This window comes from Anas acuta, chromosome Z, assembly GCF_963932015.1.
Source record: "Anas acuta chromosome Z, bAnaAcu1.1, whole genome shotgun sequence".
NCBI lineage: Eukaryota > Metazoa > Chordata > Aves > Anseriformes > Anatidae > Anas > Anas acuta.
Window position 1 is genome coordinate 36,265,775 of NC_089017.1, and position 20,006 is coordinate 36,285,780.

General features: G+C 37.3%; 1 protein-coding gene across 2 annotated transcripts in view; it reads left to right on the plus strand.

Moving 5' to 3' along the window:
• LOC137847939 (transducin-like enhancer protein 4) overlaps positions 1 to 6,018 on the plus strand; it is a 97,842-nt gene extending 91,824 nt beyond the window's left edge. For both annotated transcript variants that reach the window (XM_068666658.1, XM_068666659.1), the window contains exons 16-20: positions 133 to 380; positions 1,387 to 1,534; positions 2,082 to 2,232; positions 2,572 to 2,648; positions 4,279 to 6,018. In XM_068666658.1, coding sequence (XP_068522759.1) covers positions 133 to 380; positions 1,387 to 1,534; positions 2,082 to 2,232; positions 2,572 to 2,648; positions 4,279 to 4,386 — 732 coding nt within the window. In that variant the 3' untranslated portion in view covers positions 4,387 to 6,018. The remainder of the gene's footprint in view (positions 1 to 132; positions 381 to 1,386; positions 1,535 to 2,081; positions 2,233 to 2,571; positions 2,649 to 4,278) is intronic.
• The last annotated feature ends 13,988 nt before the right edge of the window (positions 6,019 to 20,006 follow it).

The window sequence follows — 20,006 nt, forward strand, 5'->3', positions numbered from 1 at the left end:
TATCATTGTCATAAGTATAAATGGCTCATTAAAACCAGGAGGGAATACAATACTTTTATGGATTTCTGCTCTCATGTTAATGCTGTTTTCCTTTCCTCATGAGTAATCTCTTGATGGCTTCTGTCTCCACAGAACAGAGATAACTACATCCGTTCCTGCAGATTGCTCCCTGACGGCCGCACCCTGATTGTTGGTGGGGAAGCCAGCACATTATCCATTTGGGACCTGGCAGCTCCAACTCCACGCATTAAAGCAGAGCTGACATCTTCTGCTCCAGCTTGCTATGCCCTAGCGATCAGCCCTGATTCCAAGGTCTGCTTCTCCTGCTGTAGTGATGGGAACATTGCAGTGTGGGATCTGCATAACCAGACTTTGGTAAGGTAGGTCGACAGAACCAGATCATCGGGTTGTGAAGAATTAATTAGACATAGCCTTACATGCTCTTCTGCATAAATACACTCTTTTTTTTCATGGTATCAGTGTTGCTGCTCCTTCTATTTCATTGCTAGGCAATAACTATGGTAGTACTTTGACAGAAGTCTATATAGTTGTTTGTAAGCTTTGAGAGTTTCATAATTTCAGGCCTACCAAACAGCCCCATAACTATAATTGCCTAAGATCAGCTGGTGTTGACACTGCTATATGTTCTTTGAACAGATGGATTTCTTTCTTCCTATGCAATACTCTGTGCTCACACTCCAATCTCTTTAATCAGTGCCTCAGCAAATAGGTTTCAGGTACAAGTGTGTGTAAATTACTGCATTGCACACCTGAACTTCTTAGGAATATGGGTTGCTGTTCAACACTAACGTACAGTTAGCTAAGAGCCAGTCATACAGACCTTCTCTGTGCACTACACTGTGTACATGCTATTACATATACTCTTTCAATATTGCATGTAAAGGCAAACTTTCACCTTCTAATATTCTCAGTTTTGCAGCTTTTTAAACAAACAAACAACAACAACAACAACAAAAAACACACCACCACCACCAAAAAAAAAAACATTTTGTTGATGCCCTGCAGTTTTTCTTAAAGCAAGTGAATTTTGACAGACATGCAGTCATGCTATTCTTTCAGGGGTATGTGGTATTCCCAGTCAAATGGTGGGTGTCACACAGCAACAAAGATCCCTAAAATACCTGATTCATAAAGCATGCTTCTTGAGGTGTCTGGCCAGATTGATTGCTTCATCAATTCATCACAAAACGCACATGTTCATCCTAGACTTTAGATTAGTGCTGGATTTCCACTGACATATACTTTTCTGTTGTCTTTAATGGCTGCATGTCAGAGACTGAAAGAAAAAGGAGGTATTTTGAGTTCATGACCAGAACTCACTCGTTCCAATGCAAGAATGTGTGAATCTTCTTCTGATGTTTTCAGGCAATTTCAGGGTCACACAGATGGAGCCAGCTGTATTGACATTTCTAATGATGGCACCAAACTATGGACAGGAGGCTTGGACAATACAGTCAGATCCTGGGACCTCAGAGAAGGGAGACAGCTACAGCAACATGACTTCACATCACAGGTTCAATCTTAGAAGCTTTGGCATGTTAAGAAAAATCTGTCGAGCCCTTTATTTAAAAAAAAAAAAAGACATAGAGAACTCCAAAGAATTTTTCACTTAGTCTCACACTTTTTTTTTTGGATATGGCAGCTAAACATCTTTCTGGATTATAACTGTTTGACAGATTAGTATTTCTCCCATGAGAGCAGTGGAGAATCCTTTTTATTAAAGAATTGCCAGATTAAAGTGTTCTTGTACACAATCTGCTCCTATTTCTGTAGATCCTTGTTCAAAAATATTTTACAAAAATATTTTAAAATGCTGTCAGATAAGCTAGGACATTAACTTTTATAGCTTGATTCAGTGCTTTGCTATTACAGTTTTAATTGAGATTTGTTTACATGAACTAATTTATCTTGATTACTATAGTAATTGGATTATCATGTTTTTAAAACTGTGGCAGACCAAGATGTGTTTTCGCATAGTGTTAACAGTGTCACAAGAAGTCGGTTTTCAATATCTCGTTCTCATTCCTTACTAACTGAAGCATGTGCTGTGCTAATTCCAGATCTTCTCACTGGGCTATTGTCCAACCGGTGAATGGTTGGCAGTAGGAATGGAGAATAGTAATGTTGAAGTGCTGCATGTTACTAAGCCGGACAAGTATCAGCTGCATCTTCATGAGAGCTGTGTGCTGTCACTCAAATTTGCTCACTGTGGTAAGCAAATATTTCCATGCCAGTATTTTCCTTTCTTACTTCCTGAGTAATTCATTCAAGATCACCTTTAGATGAAAGTAGAGATATTTAAAAAAATAGATGTTAAATTGAAGTATTAAAATTTTTTAAAAATAAACAAAAATCTGTATGGCTGCTTTTTTTGTGAAAACTCCTTATATTGTCATCAAACACCTTAGTGTAACCAGATAAAAATATGGCTGTTCTTTGGATAGATATTTCATTAACATGTGAATGCATTGTTTTTATGACTAGTCTGTTTCTTGGGGTGCATTCCTTGAAAACAAAATGGAACAATAACATTTAAACAATCTGTTGCAGGCAAATGGTTTGTAAGCACTGGAAAAGATAATCTTCTTAATGCCTGGAGAACACCTTATGGAGCCAGTATATTCCAGGTAATAATCTCCTAAAAGCTGTTTTCCACTTCACATTACAGTGCAGTAGAGCTGCACATCCCAAGTAGCTCAAGGAGTTTATAACAGAAATTCTTGGCTAATTGTTATGTTTCCTTAAGACTTTGTCTGTAATTAAATAGACATAAGCATTTGTCCTTTCTAATGTTTTAGTAATTTGTCTCTTACGATAAATTAACCATTTATTCTGAAGCTGTTTTTAATACCTTTCTTTCTTACCTGCTTGTCCATATTGCAGTAATACAGCACCCAAGTTACGTTAGGTTAACATTCACTGAAGGTCCTGTAGCTAAACTAGTGAAAGATGTATCCAACACATATTTTTACTGTATGGAATGCATAAAGTTAGTAGATTGGACAGGCAGACTCCCGAGCTGAAGATTGTGCCCTTATGGAAGGATACTGTGAAGTGTAACTGGGAGTTTTAACCTATCTGCAGTTTTTAGCCCCCTGAGCCCAATTTTAACAACACTTCAGTGCCATTACAGAAAATCAGGATTTGGGGCATGTCTTTCTCTTCTATCACCTACAGGTACTTCTATGCTGGGATTTTTTTCCAATTAAGTTAGCTGGTGTTCAGGGTTAAATGGTCAGGTCTCACCTGTACTGATACCTGCTGTGGTTCTGCCTTTCAGGTTAGAGCAGTCTGTCTTGGCAAGAGAAATCTGAGTTTTCTTAATGGAGAGTATTGAGCTATGGAATGACCTGCCACAGGCAGTTTGAGTTGTCCTTTCAGGAGCCCATCTAACTCAAAACTATTACTCCTAGTATAGCTTTCTTAATAAGGAGTAGAGAAATAAACTTCTTGTGCAGTGTAGCAGAGGTTTCTTTGCAAAAAACTTATCATGACTGGATAGTATTTAGCTTTTGCAGTGACAGGCAGAAAAGAAAATGTAGACATATATATAGGAAACATGCAATAAAACAGCAAGTAAAATGTGACAATACATACACATAATCTGAAAAAAGAACAGCTGGGAAAGACAAAGCCACTGCATCCTGACATATCCTGTCTTCCTTTCACCTTCTTATTACACCACAGTATCTTTTTTATATTTACATCCTTCCTGATAATGTAAATTAATTTGTACAAGGGTTTTGTCTTCTGTGTTGAGCAAATACTGAGATGAGATATAGTTTCTTCTCTGGAACTGTTTCATACCTGTAGGTAGTAGGGCTCTGTAGTGCTTCTCCATGAGGTTTAAATCCAAAAAAAAAAGAAAAAAAAAAAGGAAGAAGAAAGATGTCTTTTATGCAAAGGCTAATGTATAAAATATTAATAAGTGCTCATTGCTTGTAAAGTGTATAGAAGGGACTGCTTGTTTTTGATGGATTGACAGATTATTTCAAGGTCCATAGTGTTGAATAGAACATTCGCTTTCCTTTCTGCTGCCCTTTTTTGTTGTCACAGAGCCTTAGGTGAAACAAGTTTGGAGTAACGGTCTTGTAGCAGAAGTTGCCACCCTGTCACTTTAGATCTGAACCTATAGCGGATGTATTTAAGTGAGCTTTCTATGTATTCCCTCTCAATAAACTCTTCTGATTAATCTTCAAACCCTTCTGGATGGAAAGATAGAAAATATATAATTTTCTTTTTGTCTTTTTCTTGTAGTCCAAAGAATCCTCATCTGTGCTTAGCTGTGATATCTCTGTGGATGACAAATACATTGTCACTGGCTCTGGGGACAAGAAAGCTACAGTCTATGAAGTTATTTATTAGAGACAAATCTAAATGCAGGCAGAACTCCTTCTCCTAGCACTTTGCTGTATTTCTTTTTTTTTTTCTTTTTTTTTCTTTTTTTTTGTTCCCTTTTCTAAACTGAGAATTTAAATGCTCATCGCAGTTGTGGAATTTATTTTTACCCTCTTAAGTTGCTGTTGATTTGTGAATGCTCATTAACAAATTGTGATACCAAATTGTCAGATAGCTACTTGGAAGATTCAATAAGCATACTTAACAGTGAACTTGACTCTTTAATTATGTATTATAGCTGTAATGTATTTATTTTGTTTAAAGAAGGCTTTCTAACAATGAACTGACTAAATAAAGCTGTCTGGCCCGGCTTTAGTTTAAAAGGTGCATTGTATACTTTGTGTTTTTGCTAGTGGATAAATTGGGGATTTTGGAGAAGGATGTTCAGGAGATAGTGAAGGTTACACTAAATAGACTTGTAGTTTCTATTTAAAAAAATAAACTTTGTTATATTTTTTAGTCCTGTTCTTGGATGAGACCTCTTAAGTGTTATTACAGTATAATTATTTGGTGGGAAGATGCTGTAACTTAACTATTTTAGACAGTCTTGGAAACTTAGGAAATCGCAAACTGTAGCCAGTAATCTACATGCCTGTGATGAATGGCAAATTCAGTTCACATCTAAAATTCACTTTAAGTAAGAATGTGCTAATTTATATATTTGCAATGTTAATATAGCATCTTGTGTACAGATTTGTTCTCAATGCTTTTCTGTTGATGAACATAAAGCATTTTGGTGTCAAGCTAGGTTTTTTAATATAAACACCTCTCTTTGTTATATTGTAGAGAGTACAATAAGTTGCCTCAAAGAATCACCTTTGTTACTTCTGGAAACTTTTGCAATGTTTCCTTGAAAATGGGGATATGTGTCTTTGGGCAATTTTTCAATTACAAGAGATTATGAAAAATATTTGATATGTTCTTTGGAAACTGCACTGAAATAAGAATGGATGCCTACCAATATACAAACTACAAAAGCAATGACCTCTGAGGTAGGATTTACAAGAGCACTCATTCCGACATACAAAGTGGAATGGAATCTCATTTGGGAAAAGGACTTGCTTTGTTTGCCAGCAGTTCAATCCAAGTCTTGATTGGATGTCCCTAAAACGGACATAGACTGAGCCATTGTGCCAGAGACAACGTGTTATCTTTTTATGTTGTTGTTGTTGCTGTTAAACTATGATCTGTGACTTTTTTTTTTTTTGAATGCTTTAAAAAAAAATCTTTAAGTCTGTGGATCTGCTGATGTACAGTGCCTTTGCTGCTATGGATCAAAATCAAAAGACCCGTGTAGATAAATCTTATTGTATAAGTAGAAAATTACTTAATTTCATACTAGAAATGGATTGATGCTGCAAGTTAAAATGGACTGTTCATTGAAGTTCCAAATGTGGTAGCAAAAAATGGTGTCTTAAGTGCTTAGTGTTTGATGTCATTAACAGTTTCGTAATACTCTACATTGTAGAAAGATTTTGATACTAAACTGTGTCATTGTACATAGTTCTAATGCATTGTATTGACCACCAGTACTTCTATAATGGTAGATTATTGTTTGTGCATTCAGACTTTTAAGCATTAAACATAAGTAACTTCTAAGATGCATTTTTCTAAGTCTTTTTTCCCTCTCATTCCTTTTGCGTACGACAGTCTCACCTGTGTAGAACGCTGTTTGTAGGGAGAACTGGCATTCAGTCAGAGGGCATGCCAGTACAGATGCATGCAATTTTGTCACTGATAGACAGTTTTAGGTTTCACAAAGCTCTTCCTGGCCAGCTAAATCAACAAATTTATAATGTCTTAAGTTTCTTGACTGCCTTCATTCTCAGCTTTTGGGAGTATCAGCTTTTGGAGGCCATAAGACTTCAAGTACGTCACCTAGGAGTTTTTCACCTCCTGTTTGTGTCATGGGATAAGATGACACAAATAAACTGACACAAACTATCTCATCAGATATAAAGCTTTATGTTATCCTGTATGTCCATGGGAGGGAAATACAGAACAACTCCAGCTCCCAGGCCTGCTGAAGTATACAGAGCTCAGCAAGATAAGGGAGAGGGATGATGCACTGAAATGTTTCCTGGGTTTCCTCATCAAGGACTAAAACCTGTTCATACCAGTGCAAAGGCTTCTCTTGACTACAGTAGGCTTTTGATTAAGAAGTCAATCCAGCTTCCATTGAGTTAGGACACAAAATGAACTATGGGAAATCATTAGGGGAAATAGAGTGAACTAGAGGAAATATATACTATTGAGGGAGAGGGAGGTTGTACTAGTCATAATGGGAGAAATGGAAGAAATCCAAGTGGAAATTGGAATTAAACCTTTCTCCTTTAGCCTATATCTGAAAGTGATGTGCATGTTACAAATTTCAGAGGTATAAACCTCTTGTGCTTTGAGGTCCAGCCTATGGTAATTTCTGTTTCATGAACCCCAGGCTGAGAAATTACTGTTTTTCTGAAGTACTAAAACAAGGCTTAAGCTGATTAGGTCATTTACCTGCATTGTGAGTGATGGGGTACTACTTGTCAGTGAAGAAGAGTGTGGAGGGAAATGCCGGTATTTTTTCCCTCAGAGTTGTCAGATTTCTTACAGTTAACGCTGAAGAGGAGTTTTCCAGATGTCCCCCAAAATAACATAAGGTTTCACTCACACGGAGATTCTGTGCTACTTAGTACAATAATGCATTGTAAAGATAAACACTGTGCAGATGCTTTCTGTTAATTGTTACTCTTGTCTGAAGAGATATAATTTACCTGTTATAAAATATTATGTTGGAGACACCTTTTATTTTCAAAGCCATTCAAAAATTTAAAAGGCTAGGGGTGTACTCCATTTACTAACAAAAGAGAAGCCATCTACTTAATGTTTGCAGAGGATATTGTATTTTTGTGTAATAGTTCAGGCATAAGAGATTACTTTAAACCCCTAAAATAAAGCTTTCCTTTAAAAAGAATAAAACACTGCATATCTTGAATTTGTACCAGAGCTAGTTTTGACAGTACAGTAATACAGTTTTAAAGCAACCTGCCATATATCTGCCTATTAATATATGTATTGATGGCTTGTAAACAGTCTAGGAATTATGTGTTTTAATCCAAGATGATCACAGTTAAATGTGTAATCATCCTAATTTTTCTCTCCTTCAGGGTTCAGTGCAAGTGAGAGGTGATAAACAGCTACATCCTTTTTTTCAGTTAAACTCACATAGGTGCACCTTCCTTTTTCATTTTTTAGTTTCTACTACCACTGCAGAACACAACTTCATGCAGAAATGTTTTGTTACAGCTATTTTTTGTACCACAAACGTGGCCAACATTCTCCATAGTACAAAAAAGCAATGGCTCTGTCTTGAATCTCTTTCCCCTCTCAAATGCTTTTAAGTGCAATGATGCATTAGGAAAGCCATTTCTTCTAATCTGTCTGTCTTTTCTTTCTGGCCACTATAGACATGTTTGGTGGGAGTACTTTCCATCAAAATGGTATTTTCTAAAAATATGTAACTTTAAATGTTATTTCTCCTGCACGTACTTAGGCATGATCTTTCTCTCCTAGTTATTTTTAAGCTACTCAGTTATATTATACGCTAGATGTATAACTTGATGTGATTTTTCTGTATTTTTAAGTCTGTATTAGAATATTTCAAACAATAGGACTTTGTTTTCACTCTGGCACCAAAAACATACAGAAAATTATTTCTTCCCAAAATGCTGGTGAATGAATGAGAGAAACAGAAAGGTAGGTTTGCAGATACACAAGTATTTGGAGTATCTTCTAGAGAAACACAGGTCATGTCCTTTGCACAAGTGAATGAATCTGTTCTTAAGGCAATAATGCTCCCATGTCATATGCAGATGAAACTCTAGCTCTACTACATAGAGGATCTAATTAAACTACTTTTTTTGCTGCTGGTGGTGGTGTTTTGCTTTTTTTTTAACAGTTTGGAACCTCTTTTGTTCTACTAGCATGCTTATTTGGGATCAGTCCCACTGAAATCCTGAACTGGCTAGCTTCTATTCAAGGATTTATGCTCTGAAAAAATGACAAGCAAAATATTGTTAAATAAAATATAGTCAAGTTTTTGCATGTACAGGAGTCAGTAAATTCAAAGCAGTAGTTTGGTCTGCAACTGTTTCTCATTTGCATTGAATTTCCTATATCTTTATGGTACCAAATTAACACTGAATTCAGCAATACAAAATATGCTTAAGAACATCAAGTATGGCTGCTGTGAGAAATGCCACTTTGAATTTTTCAGAACAAATGCATACTGAAGAGCTCAGCCAAAAAACTGCTCTTACATGGGATATGTGGGACGAGTAGTTGCATTCAGTATTGAAGACCTTCTCTGGAATTAACATTCTGTAGTGACCACAGTGCTGTTGAAGTGGGTTGGGCAGTGTGGGCTTGCACATGCGGACAGGCAGCTAGCTGGTTCTGCCATATATTTACATGAGAATCCCCTTCCCAGGCATAGCAGGAGATGAATCCTGGAGTAGTGTGCTGTACAAGATCATCTCTGACAAGCTCTTAAATAATGCACCTGCCGCGTCTGCTTTTGAACCAAGAGTTACTGAACATAGCCCTTGAGATTTCACGTTTCTTCCGGTATTTGGAGTACAGTGTTTCCACCTCACGGCAAGAAATTTTTATGTCAAAACCAATAAATGTTCTTACTCTTACCAAATGATTTTCTGTCCTGGTTACAAGGAAACAGTATTATAGTGTCTTTTTTTATTATTAAAAATGGTGTAGTCTGACATATACAACATGTCCATAAACCTGCCATCAAGTGCAAAGAAGCTCTTCTGGGGGTCACTCTGAGTCACATAGATGTGTTCTAAAATGTTGTTGCAGAAATATTTTTTTTCCCTGTTTTGGGAGAATTAACCAATGGTAGTACACATGTAGTATATACATTAAGTGAGGGACTTTTGCATCCATGTCTTGGACTTAGCCAATTACCCTAAAATGCTTAAATGCATCTGAAGGGTAAAATCAGTAAGTACAAATATTTAAGGATTTTTTTAAAAAATATCTGCTGTTCTACAGTAATTATATTGACCCAAACTGTCTTTTAATGTCATATCAAGGCAAGCATCTGTATTACACCTTCTTTTCTTATTCAAATAAAAGAGGGGGTGGAAGAATTTAATGCTAATCTTTATGTTTCAATCAAATATGTTCTTTTAAAAAATACCCTAATGTTAGCGCTTGGAAGAGTAATTGTCTTAGTTTTATTATCATTATTCTTGAAGAAATTTATAACAAATGTGCTGTGGCATGGTCTACTGTAATGGTATAAATGGGGATAGGTGATGGAGTAGCTATTAAAAATCGGTCTTTGGACAGTGCTGCTGATATAAAAAAAAAAAAAAAAAAAAAAGCCCACATGACCTGGTAGTCAACGGTGTTACCTCATTTCCTGAGCAACAGGACCTGAATTTTTTGCAATACATTCAAGTGCATTTGGAAGTATATCTAGTGTGGCTTAGGGAAATTTTGATGGGTTTCAACAATTCTTTTTTTTTTTTTTTTTTTTTCTTTCTCCTCTAGTTTAGTATTTGATGCAAAAAGTGGTGCTTTTTGATGGATTGGGTCCCAGGGCCACAGTTGGTGTCAGGTGGAGCGGACTGCCCCATGTTTGCTCTTAGGCTGCACTCTGCCTCCTGGCAGGTAGTGAGATGATTTGCATGAGCCCTGTAGAAAATGTTTTTTTTTTTTTTTTTACATTCTTCTGCACAAAGATATTATCTAAATACTAGATGTCCTGTACTTATAAGAATTTTTCACACCCAAATTGAAATATAGGGAGACATTTTCTGTTGGGAAAAAACAAGGAGGGCCTCTGGGGAATCAAGCATTTCAATCCCTTATCATCACGGTAAACGTGCAAACAAGGCAGCCACACAGGTGTCTTACAGACTGTCAGTCTTCTGTCTAATGGCTGGAAGCTGCTAATGGGGTAGGGGAAAAAATCCTAAAATACGTGGTATGAAGATAATAGACTTCCTTGTGTTCCGGCATGGCTTTAAGGTGTTAGGTATGAAGTCTAATTACATTTGTTTTAAAATAAACAAGTGTGAATGCTCTTGTGATACTAAAGATGGCATGGGTAGCTAGCTTACAAAAAACAGTGAGGTTTAAAGAATGAAGGTAGTTACCAGGCTTTCTCCTTGGATCACATTAAGCAGTAGTATACACAAAATTCTGCTCCCTTTACAGTATAATCTCCTAAGTGTGAACAGCGTTTTTAATATTTCAGTGAAAATATTTCTTCCAGAGCAACGCTAATGTTGTCCCCCTATTCCCTCACACATATTTTTTCTGATATATAAAATTTCCCATTTCCTTTGCAAATTAGCCTGTTTCATTCAGACCTTTAGGAAACAAACAAAAAAAAAAAAACTGTTTGTGGTATTGTGTTTGTGTGTGGCTTTGCTGCTGCTTTCCCACTCCTTCCTTCCCCACTGAGAAATGTACCAAGGCTGAGGAGATTCTGTGGTGTGTGGCTTTTTTGGATCTTGGGGGCTGCTCAGAGAATGGGAGTGGAAAGTGTTTACGGGATTTGCCTGGCTGTAACAATTGCCGTGACAGCTGTTGCAGGCTCGTTTATGCCTCTGTCTTCCTCTGAGCAGTCTTAAATAAAGAGATGCAGTAGGAGCAGCCCTCGGTCTAGCTGACCCTTATGCTTTACCAGGTTTCACAGGTGTTCATCAGCTGGAAATGATGGAGGAGGAGAAGGAGCGGAGTGTCCTGGCTGGGCTCAGCATGCCAGCAGGAGACAGCCATGAAAAAGACAAATGTGATCTAGGATGTGTCAGGAGAGACATTTGCAGCAGAGAGAGGGAAGTATTGCTGCCATTATACAAGGCACTGGCGAGACTTTGCCTGGAATAGTGAGTGCAAGTCTGGTCATCTGTGTTCAAAAAACTTAATTGAAAATGGGACTGATAGGGAGAAGGGCCTACCAGACAGACTAGAAAATTGAGGGGATGGAGACTGTGTCATGTAAGTAGAGTTTATGTCCTTTTAATCTAGTGAAGTGGCAGGCAGAGAGCAGATACGAATGTCATCTAAAAATGCTTCAAATGTTTATTCATCGAGGGTGAAAAGGTATTAAAACTGAAAGATAACGCTAGCACAAAAAGCAAGTGCAGAAGACAGGGTAGCCTGGAATTAAAGAGGCTCCTGTCAGAGCAGGGAGGTCCTGGAGCAGGCTTCCCATCCAGAGGCAGCAGAGAAAATCACAGACTGCTTTTAGCTGGAGCGTGATGCATTTATAAAAGGACGCCCGAGGCAGGAGGGCAGTGAGTCCACAGCACCACGTGTCTCTTCCAGTCCTTGCTGTGTATTTGACCTGCATGTATAAGGGGTGTATAATGGTAAGGGAATGAAGTGATGTTTATTTTGAAAAAAAAAAAAAAATTTGGTGTGAGGGAGGGAGAGAAGGGAGGTGGGTGAAGAGAGTGGGAGAGAAAGCCTGTCAAACAGAAAACATTCATTTGGAGTGCTTCACTGCTACTGAAAAACGAGTGCTGCTTGCTAGGTCTATTTATTATGACACTGCTTATCTAAAAACAATAGTTAAAAAGAAAACTGCACATTATTCAAGCTCTAATGCATCATGTTGCAGCCTACTTAGACTTGCTGGGTTTGTACTCTATCAGCCCAGACAAGTGATCTGGTTTCTCTTATAAGCCAAAATGTTTGGATTTTTTTTTTGATCTTGGAGACATGGCAGATGCTTCTCCACGTCTGTCACTGGTCATGTCCGGGGCTTGTGGGCTTGGTGGAGTAACCCAGACTGCAGCTTGCAGACTGGTTAAACTGCTCAGACTAACAGCAAGGGAAGAGGGAAGATTTACTTATTTATTTATTTACTTTTTTCTGCACAGGAGGGAGGCAAGATGATTACAGCTGGGGGTCATCAGTCGTACTGGCTGCTTACTATGCACTGCTGAGAAAGATGTGGGCTGGGGACAAGGATTGCTGAAAATTCCTTCACTTACCACGTCAGGAAGAGTAGGGGAAGATGGTATTAAAAGCCAAATAGTTCCATGTGAAACTCAGGCAGCTATACTACACCAGGCTAAATTTTATTAGCTTTGTCTTTGAGATGTCTTTTCTTAATGCTTAGCAAAAGGAAAATTCCTGATATGTTGCCAGAAGTATTTATATACTTTAGTTGAGCAAGGCTGCAGCTGGAAGAAATGTGAACATGCATGTACAGGCTTGATATATCACCTAGAGAGTTGTTTTATGTCTTCTCACTTCTTTTATTCCTTTTTTTTTCTTTTTTTTTTTTTTTTTTCATTTCAAACAGTATTTTCTGAAGCTGAACACCAGTCCACCTGAGAAATCACTGTCCATCACCCTGCGTAGTTTTCCAGAACTTAACGTACCAAAGTGCAAAGGTACCAACAGAAGGAGAATCTGAGCTGAGTTTTGTGTGGCCTCACACCAGTTTTGGGTGTGAAACAAAAGAAAACAGAAACAAATAAAAAGTCTAATACAGCTGAAGTTAGGTGCCTTGATGTTTTGATACTGAAGTAAAACAGGCAGGTAGGGAAACACCCAGAAGACAGAAAAAAAAAAAAAAAAAAAGTAGATGGCTGAATTTTCTAATGCAGAAAACAGTTATAAGGGTGATTACAGCTGGCATACTCAAACAAACAAACAAATAAATAAAAGGCAAGAGCTCTGCTCTGTTCTTCTGCACCTTGAGAATATGCAGTGGAGAATATGCACCTGTGCTCGGTAGTTCCTATGTAACTTTTCATCACTCTCTTGCCATGACTTGTGAGAGGAGACTGCTGAAGACTCTTCCGGGGGCCTAAAAGGATTATATGTCTACTGCTAGCGCTGTGGTAACACTTATTCCTGGCATCTTTTATAGCAGCCTTCCCTTAGGGAATCACCTAAAATAACTAGTGACATTTATGTAGCACCTTCGTCCGGTGTACTTGACAAACCACAGGCATAGTCCAGGGAAAGCTTTATTTACTGCTGAGCTCCAGACATTGCAGGATTGGCAGGAGGCAGCCACTTAGCAAAGGCACACTAAAAAATAAGTAAGGCTCTATGAACCTTTATGAAAATACAGGACAGCTACTGGTGGGAATGTGCTCCATCATACCCGTGCTCATGTGAGCAGGTTCTGATAATCTTTCATGATTATGGTGTTGGTGAACCCAGTTGTTCACACACTGCCAGTAAGATTTCTTGAGAAAGAAGCACATGAAACAGTCATGGAGCACTGAGGTTTGTCTTACTGATCTCACTGAAAGGTTGACCCACACTGGAAGTACTGAAATCACTGGGATTTAAGGAGCATCAGTCTTTTCTACCTGGCAGTCCTAGGTTGGCATTGCAAGTCTGGGCATGGAGGGACTTCAGCTTCAGGCACATCAGTGCTGTGTGGTCTTCACTATCACACCATCCTGTGATCTCCTCCCACCACGTCTCACCTGCAGCTCTGTGACTTCCTGCACGAGTGGGATTCCCATGCCCGTGGTAACTGTATGAGAGGCATGGAAATCTGCTCTAAAGCATCTGAAACTCCTGTGACTGGGACTGCTTGTAAGACGGGGGTATTTTGAGTTTTTATAAGGACTTTTTTTCTCAGCCACTGCCACCTCATCTGAGATATGCCCTTCCTTTGAGATATAATCTCAACAAGTCTTTCAGGAAGGGAATTTAGTCTTTTATGTTGCTTTCTGATAATCTTTTCTATTAGAAAATAAGTTTGATGTAGACCCTTTAGATTCTCAGGACAGCTGCCTATTGTGTCCAATCAAAGCCTCTCAGCTGCTTCGCAGCCTTTGGTTTTTAGTTGTACTTTCAGCTCAACAAAAGTACAATTTTTATTTTTATTTTTATTTTTAATTTTTTAAAAAACAGGCATAATTGAACATGTGAGTTAAAAAAGAAATTCTTAAAGAATATTATTGAATTAGTTGAAAACATATGAAGTCTTTCCACATTTAGAGGTAAAGAAAAATATTTAATTATCTGCCTTTCACTCCACGTCTCTACATTGCCTTAGCCCAGTGTGGGATAAATACAAAAAAGAAGAGTTGTTGTTCAAGCCACTCAGTGGTATGACTTCCACAGTATGTGTGCTGCACAGTCATGTTTGCCAGCCCAGCTTGATGAATATTTGGCTTCTATTATCATATTTTTGCTTCATTTCAAAACGTTACCTTAATAGATATGCTGGTCATTCTTACGTTTAAACATTGCTAGGACATCAAATGCATCAAATTACAGCAAGTTAAAATCTTAATAACAGTAATAATACTCCCTCCCCCCCCCCCAGTAAATCAAAACACCTCAGGAAAAATGTCCTGGTTTTCCTTTGTAGAAAAACTCAAATCATTTTACTAATTTATTTTTTAAATTGAAATTATTATTTTAGACAAATTTAGACAAATTCAACTGGAAGCTTTCCCATGACTCAGAACTCTGCTTTTTCTGCTGAAATTAAGACCTCCCTTCCAACATGAGGGCATCCTAGGCATGACCAGGGTTGGGATGGGAACCCCAGCTCCAGCCACCTGCTCTGCTGAGCTCAGCCAAATAGCTTGAACAGCAGCATTGCCAGCGTGGCAGGCTACTGATCCAAGCCATCACATACACATCTGTGCGCCTGTGTCTATCATCTTTTTTTTTCTATCTTGTTTCCTGGGCTGCAGCCTCTTTGGTTTTTGGGACTGCCTCCTGTTCTGTGTGTGCAGTGCCTGGGCCTTTTTGAGGTCCTTGTGCCTTACCACAGCACAAACAAAAGTCATGTTCTGGTGACTGTGTCTAGAGATCTAGACTGAAACACAAGTCTAAATTTCCTTCTGAATTATTTTATAATCTATTTTACTGCTGATTGATATGAACTTTCACATTAATTGATTATAACGGGTCTAGAACTTTTTTTTTTTTTTTTTTTTTCTGTATTGGCAGTTAGAAAATGAAATATCAACTCCTACTAATCCTACTCCGACCAAGCTAGAGGATCCTGAGGCATATTTAATGTTGTTTTTTGTTATGATGTGTGTGCCTACAGACATGACTTCAGCTAGTATGAGATACTAGAGTCTGATGTAAATCATGTTCCTTTTTTTCTGTAATGGCCATAATGGATCAGTTATTCCACAGTGACTCCTAATTAAACATTCGGATAATGTCTTACAGTGAAACCTACAGATTTATTTATCTATTTATCTACTTATTTATTTATTTAAATGAAGATACTTTAACTTAGCTCTTCTCCATTATTAAAATATTGTTGATAAATATGCTTATTCTTTATGAGATACTTTGATAATTATGGATTAGAAGGGGGAAGTGTGACTATTATCTTTTCCTCAGGAATTACTTTATAAACTCTATAACATTATTTCAGTGGATGATTACATAAAGAATAGAAACATATTTTTAACACATCAGCTTCAGGAAATTTGAGACCAAAAGACAGGCTAATGTGAAAACCTGACACATCTATAGATATTCCAGAATCCAGAATGCTTGCACATTGTGTCTCATTATGCAGGATCAGGTATAAAATGAGGTACCTCCCTGAGGGTTATCATAATGTCTGTCAGTTGGCATTTGCCTTGCACTATGATGTTACTCTCAGATGTGCTGTTCTCTAAGGAGGACTTAATGTAACAGGGAGGCTTGTAGTAGATTCCTGGGCAGACCAGAAAGTTAAAATATTAAGCCTACTCTGAGTCTCAAAACAGCCTTCTATTAAATAGGTTATCACAACTGGAGTCTCATTTCTCCTTTTCTGAAGCTAGGTTCCAGATGGGTGAACTTCAACAAAAGATTGCATTATAGTTGAAAGCTTTTTCTAGTCATTGTTACGTGAATGGAGGGCATAGGGGCAAGTGTATAATAACTATATTTCTTTTTTCTTTCAAGTGCATTCTTGCTCATTCTTTATAATAATGGCATTGTTAGTTATGAAAGTCTGTTTGTCATATTATATTTGGAGTCCTGTATACTTGTTATACCACAAGTTGAGGTAAAAGTGTCATTTTCTGTGAAAGGAGACAGCTGAAGTTACTTGATGAGCAAGAGGGGTTAGAAGACATTTTCATTTATTTACACTGGTTTCCTTGTTTGCATATCTATTCCAGGGTCTGCTTTACAAGAAACTGGTAAAAATATGTTGACCATAAACATTGTTTATGCAAGGATTTGAGACGAAAATGGTGCCAGTAGAATTAATATTTTGCAGTTAAAGGAAATGCTGGGGTTTGCTAGAAACAGTGTTTTTCAAGATCCTCAGCTACTACAGAATTTTAAACAGCCTCTTAGTAAACACAGAAAAATCTATTATTGGTTGTGTAAAAGTGTTTCAAATTCTTCTTCTCTCATAAGTAATGTGTGGTGAGTAGGTAAATTAATGTTCACAGTAAATCTCTTTATCACAGTAAAATAAAGGAATTTTTATAATTTTCCTAAAATGTGTTTGGTTTTCAACAGATAAAAGACTATGAAATAATTTCTCTAAAGAAAACTATTTTCTGCAGTTGTTAAACCACTATTATCAGTATAGACAGTGTTAGCTTATTTAAGTGTTTTACCTATCCAATAGGTAAATGCTTCAGTTGCACGCAGGTAAGCTACAAATGAATGACATTTATCAATTAAATATTTTATCTAGAACAGAAATTATATAATTTTCATTTGGAGATGCCAATATAGTGCACAGTTTCCATTGTGTGTTTTCCTGATGGCTTACTTATGGCTGACTTTTATGTTTGTTTGTTTTTAACAAGTGAAACATCACAAGGTCATATGAACCATTATCACCCAAGAAGTTAAGGTAAAACATTTTTTCTGTATAAACATTGGTAAATTTTGATGGAGATAGGTTTCACCTTGTGCAGGATGGTTTGTGGATGGCCTAGGCATTAGCTTGAATGTGTTTCTGATAGCTGAAGAATCTGATGTTCCATTTTTTTCTGAACTGAAGTTAAAAAATCTTGAAAACATTTTCATCTTTTTTTTTTTAAGATGCAATCAGCTGTAATCTGCCTCCTTTCTTGCTGAAGACAACCTTATTTTTGCAGGCTGCTGGTATTTCCTCCTGGAGAGGAATGTTTTCTTCCACTTTGCTTTGCCCTATTTTCCACAGGACATCAGTTTTACTGAATAAACCTCTCTCATCAGTGCAGGCAGCTACCTGTAAAATAGGATGGTGGGTATAGCTGTGGTGCTCCTCCCAAGACACTGGTAAGACCTCTGTGTAGCCTGTCAGAGCCCTGACACTGCATTGTCATTTATCTGAAGCAGAGCTGTTATGCTGCCGGATAGCAAAATGGGGTTGAAATTTGTTGTTGCTACTTTCACAGCTGTGTGTTAAGATCAATGCTGTCCAAGTGATTGGTGATGTACTTACCTCTGTGTGCCCCTCCTGCACCTTCCAGCTTTCAAAAAAAATCTGGTATTTGATACTGAAGTAATTGACACTATAAATGTTCTCTACAAAATTCTTTTGAAATGAAAAATGAGCTAGATCTCTGAAGTTGGGTTCTTTTACATAATACATAAAAGGTGACTATGTATAATAATACAGTAGATGTGTTCACTCATTATGCTATAATTCATTTCATGTCCTATTGTGATGTGCCATTCTGTTTAATATCTGTAACTTGCTCAACTGAAGCACAAAAGTAGCAGAGCTGTAATCCAACCATTCTGAATGATATAGGGTGATATCATTTTCTTAAAGGGCCAATCCCGTGATTTTCACCTACTCTTGCTTAGACAACATGCCTTTTACTTCCATATGTTTGTGCTTAGGGAGAAAAAAATAATAAACAAACAACAGCAATAGAACCATGAAAAAAAAAAAAAAAAAAACATCTTCACAGAATAAAAAATAAACAAACGAAAAAGAAAACCTTAGACTGAGCCTTGGTTTATTTGCATTACAAGCAAGTTAAATATGAAGTACATACAGGCAGGAAAAATTATGATAAAAAATCTTTATAATTTATAAGCAATGTATTGCTGAAAAGAGTGTTCAAAAACATAATATGTATTTTATGTAAATATGTATCTGCAAATGCAAAGATACAAATGTGAAGACAATTTTTGTTCATGCAGATAAAACCTGTATACAAAAAAACTAGGTCTGTGCTCTACAGAAAATAGGTGAATGTCTAATTGCAATCAACAGCAAGAAGAGATTCGTGTTGTTAAAAATAACTGTTATTATAATTAGACCTGTTGTAAGGAGAGCAGCAATCGTCAAGGTAGTTTGAACTGTATAACTCCTTGAATATTTAAAATATAGAATACATAGTAATGTTCGCTGTTAAAGAAAGAGCTTGTAGGTTATGCCAAACAAAACTGGGATAGGATTATTCTGTTTCTGTTTCTGTTTCTGTTTCTGTTTCTGTTTCTGTTTCTGTTTCTGTTTCTGTTTCTGTTTCTGTTTCTGTTTCTGTTTCTGTTTCTGTTTCTGTTTCACCTCCTCTCTTCCTAATGTCCAAAGAAAACCATTGGATGAATATGGTTTTGAACATGAGTTTCTACCTCCAACATTAATTTATTTATATAAATACTGCAGACAACCCTAAGTGGATGAAGGCCTGATTTGGTCAGCAAAGAGTTCCCCTCACAATATTGTAAACAGTCATTTTTTAACAAGGCATTGTAATTATTATGTGTGTGTGTGTGTGTGGTGATGGGAGCAGAGGAAGAAAAAGAACGTGAATTCCCTAACAGATTTCACAAACCTGATTTCTTCTTCAACAGAGAGAGTACAGATAAATGCCACTTAACTGATCTTCCTCCCTGAGAATTCCTGCCAAAGATCTTAAAGAGGGTGGTTTGAGGTTTTCTCACCATTCAGACATCTACTTATTGATTATGATACAAGGTGTTTTTTGTGTACACTCGCCGAGGAACTTAAACTGAAATGTTTTTAGGTCAAATCAAGTGATTCATGGAAACAGCAGAAGATCAAGAGCTAAGCCATGCAAAACCACTCTTGTGGCACAAGCAACTGGTGCTCAAGAGTCTGAAATTTAGCTGCATCTATGCTTATTAACAAAAGGGTATTTCATAAAATGTCTTGTCCTTATCTTGTATAGGGATGGCAGGGACTTAGTGATAGTGATGCCTGATGTTATAACACCGCATGATTGTGAAGAAATGCTGATTGTTCTCCTCAAAATATGGAGACATGGTTTAGAAGTCACACAGGAGTCCTAACTAAATGATTTCTCAAAATCACAAAGTCATGACTGTATAATAAGGAGGATATAATATAATGAGCATATAATAAGGAGGTGATATGTGACATGGCTTGTCTAAGGCCAGATTGTACCTGACAAATGTGGTGTCCCTCTGTGATGGTGTTACAGCATTGGTGAAGAGGAGAAAAGCAGCCGATGTCATCTACTTGGACTTTATTTTACATTGTCCACTGTGATATCCTTGTCTCTAAACTGGAGAGGTGTGGATTTGATCGATGGACCACTCAGTGGGTAAGAATTTGGCTGGATGGTTGCACTCGAAGAGTTGTGGTCAGTGGCCAACATCCATGTGGAGATCAGTAACGAGTGGTGTTC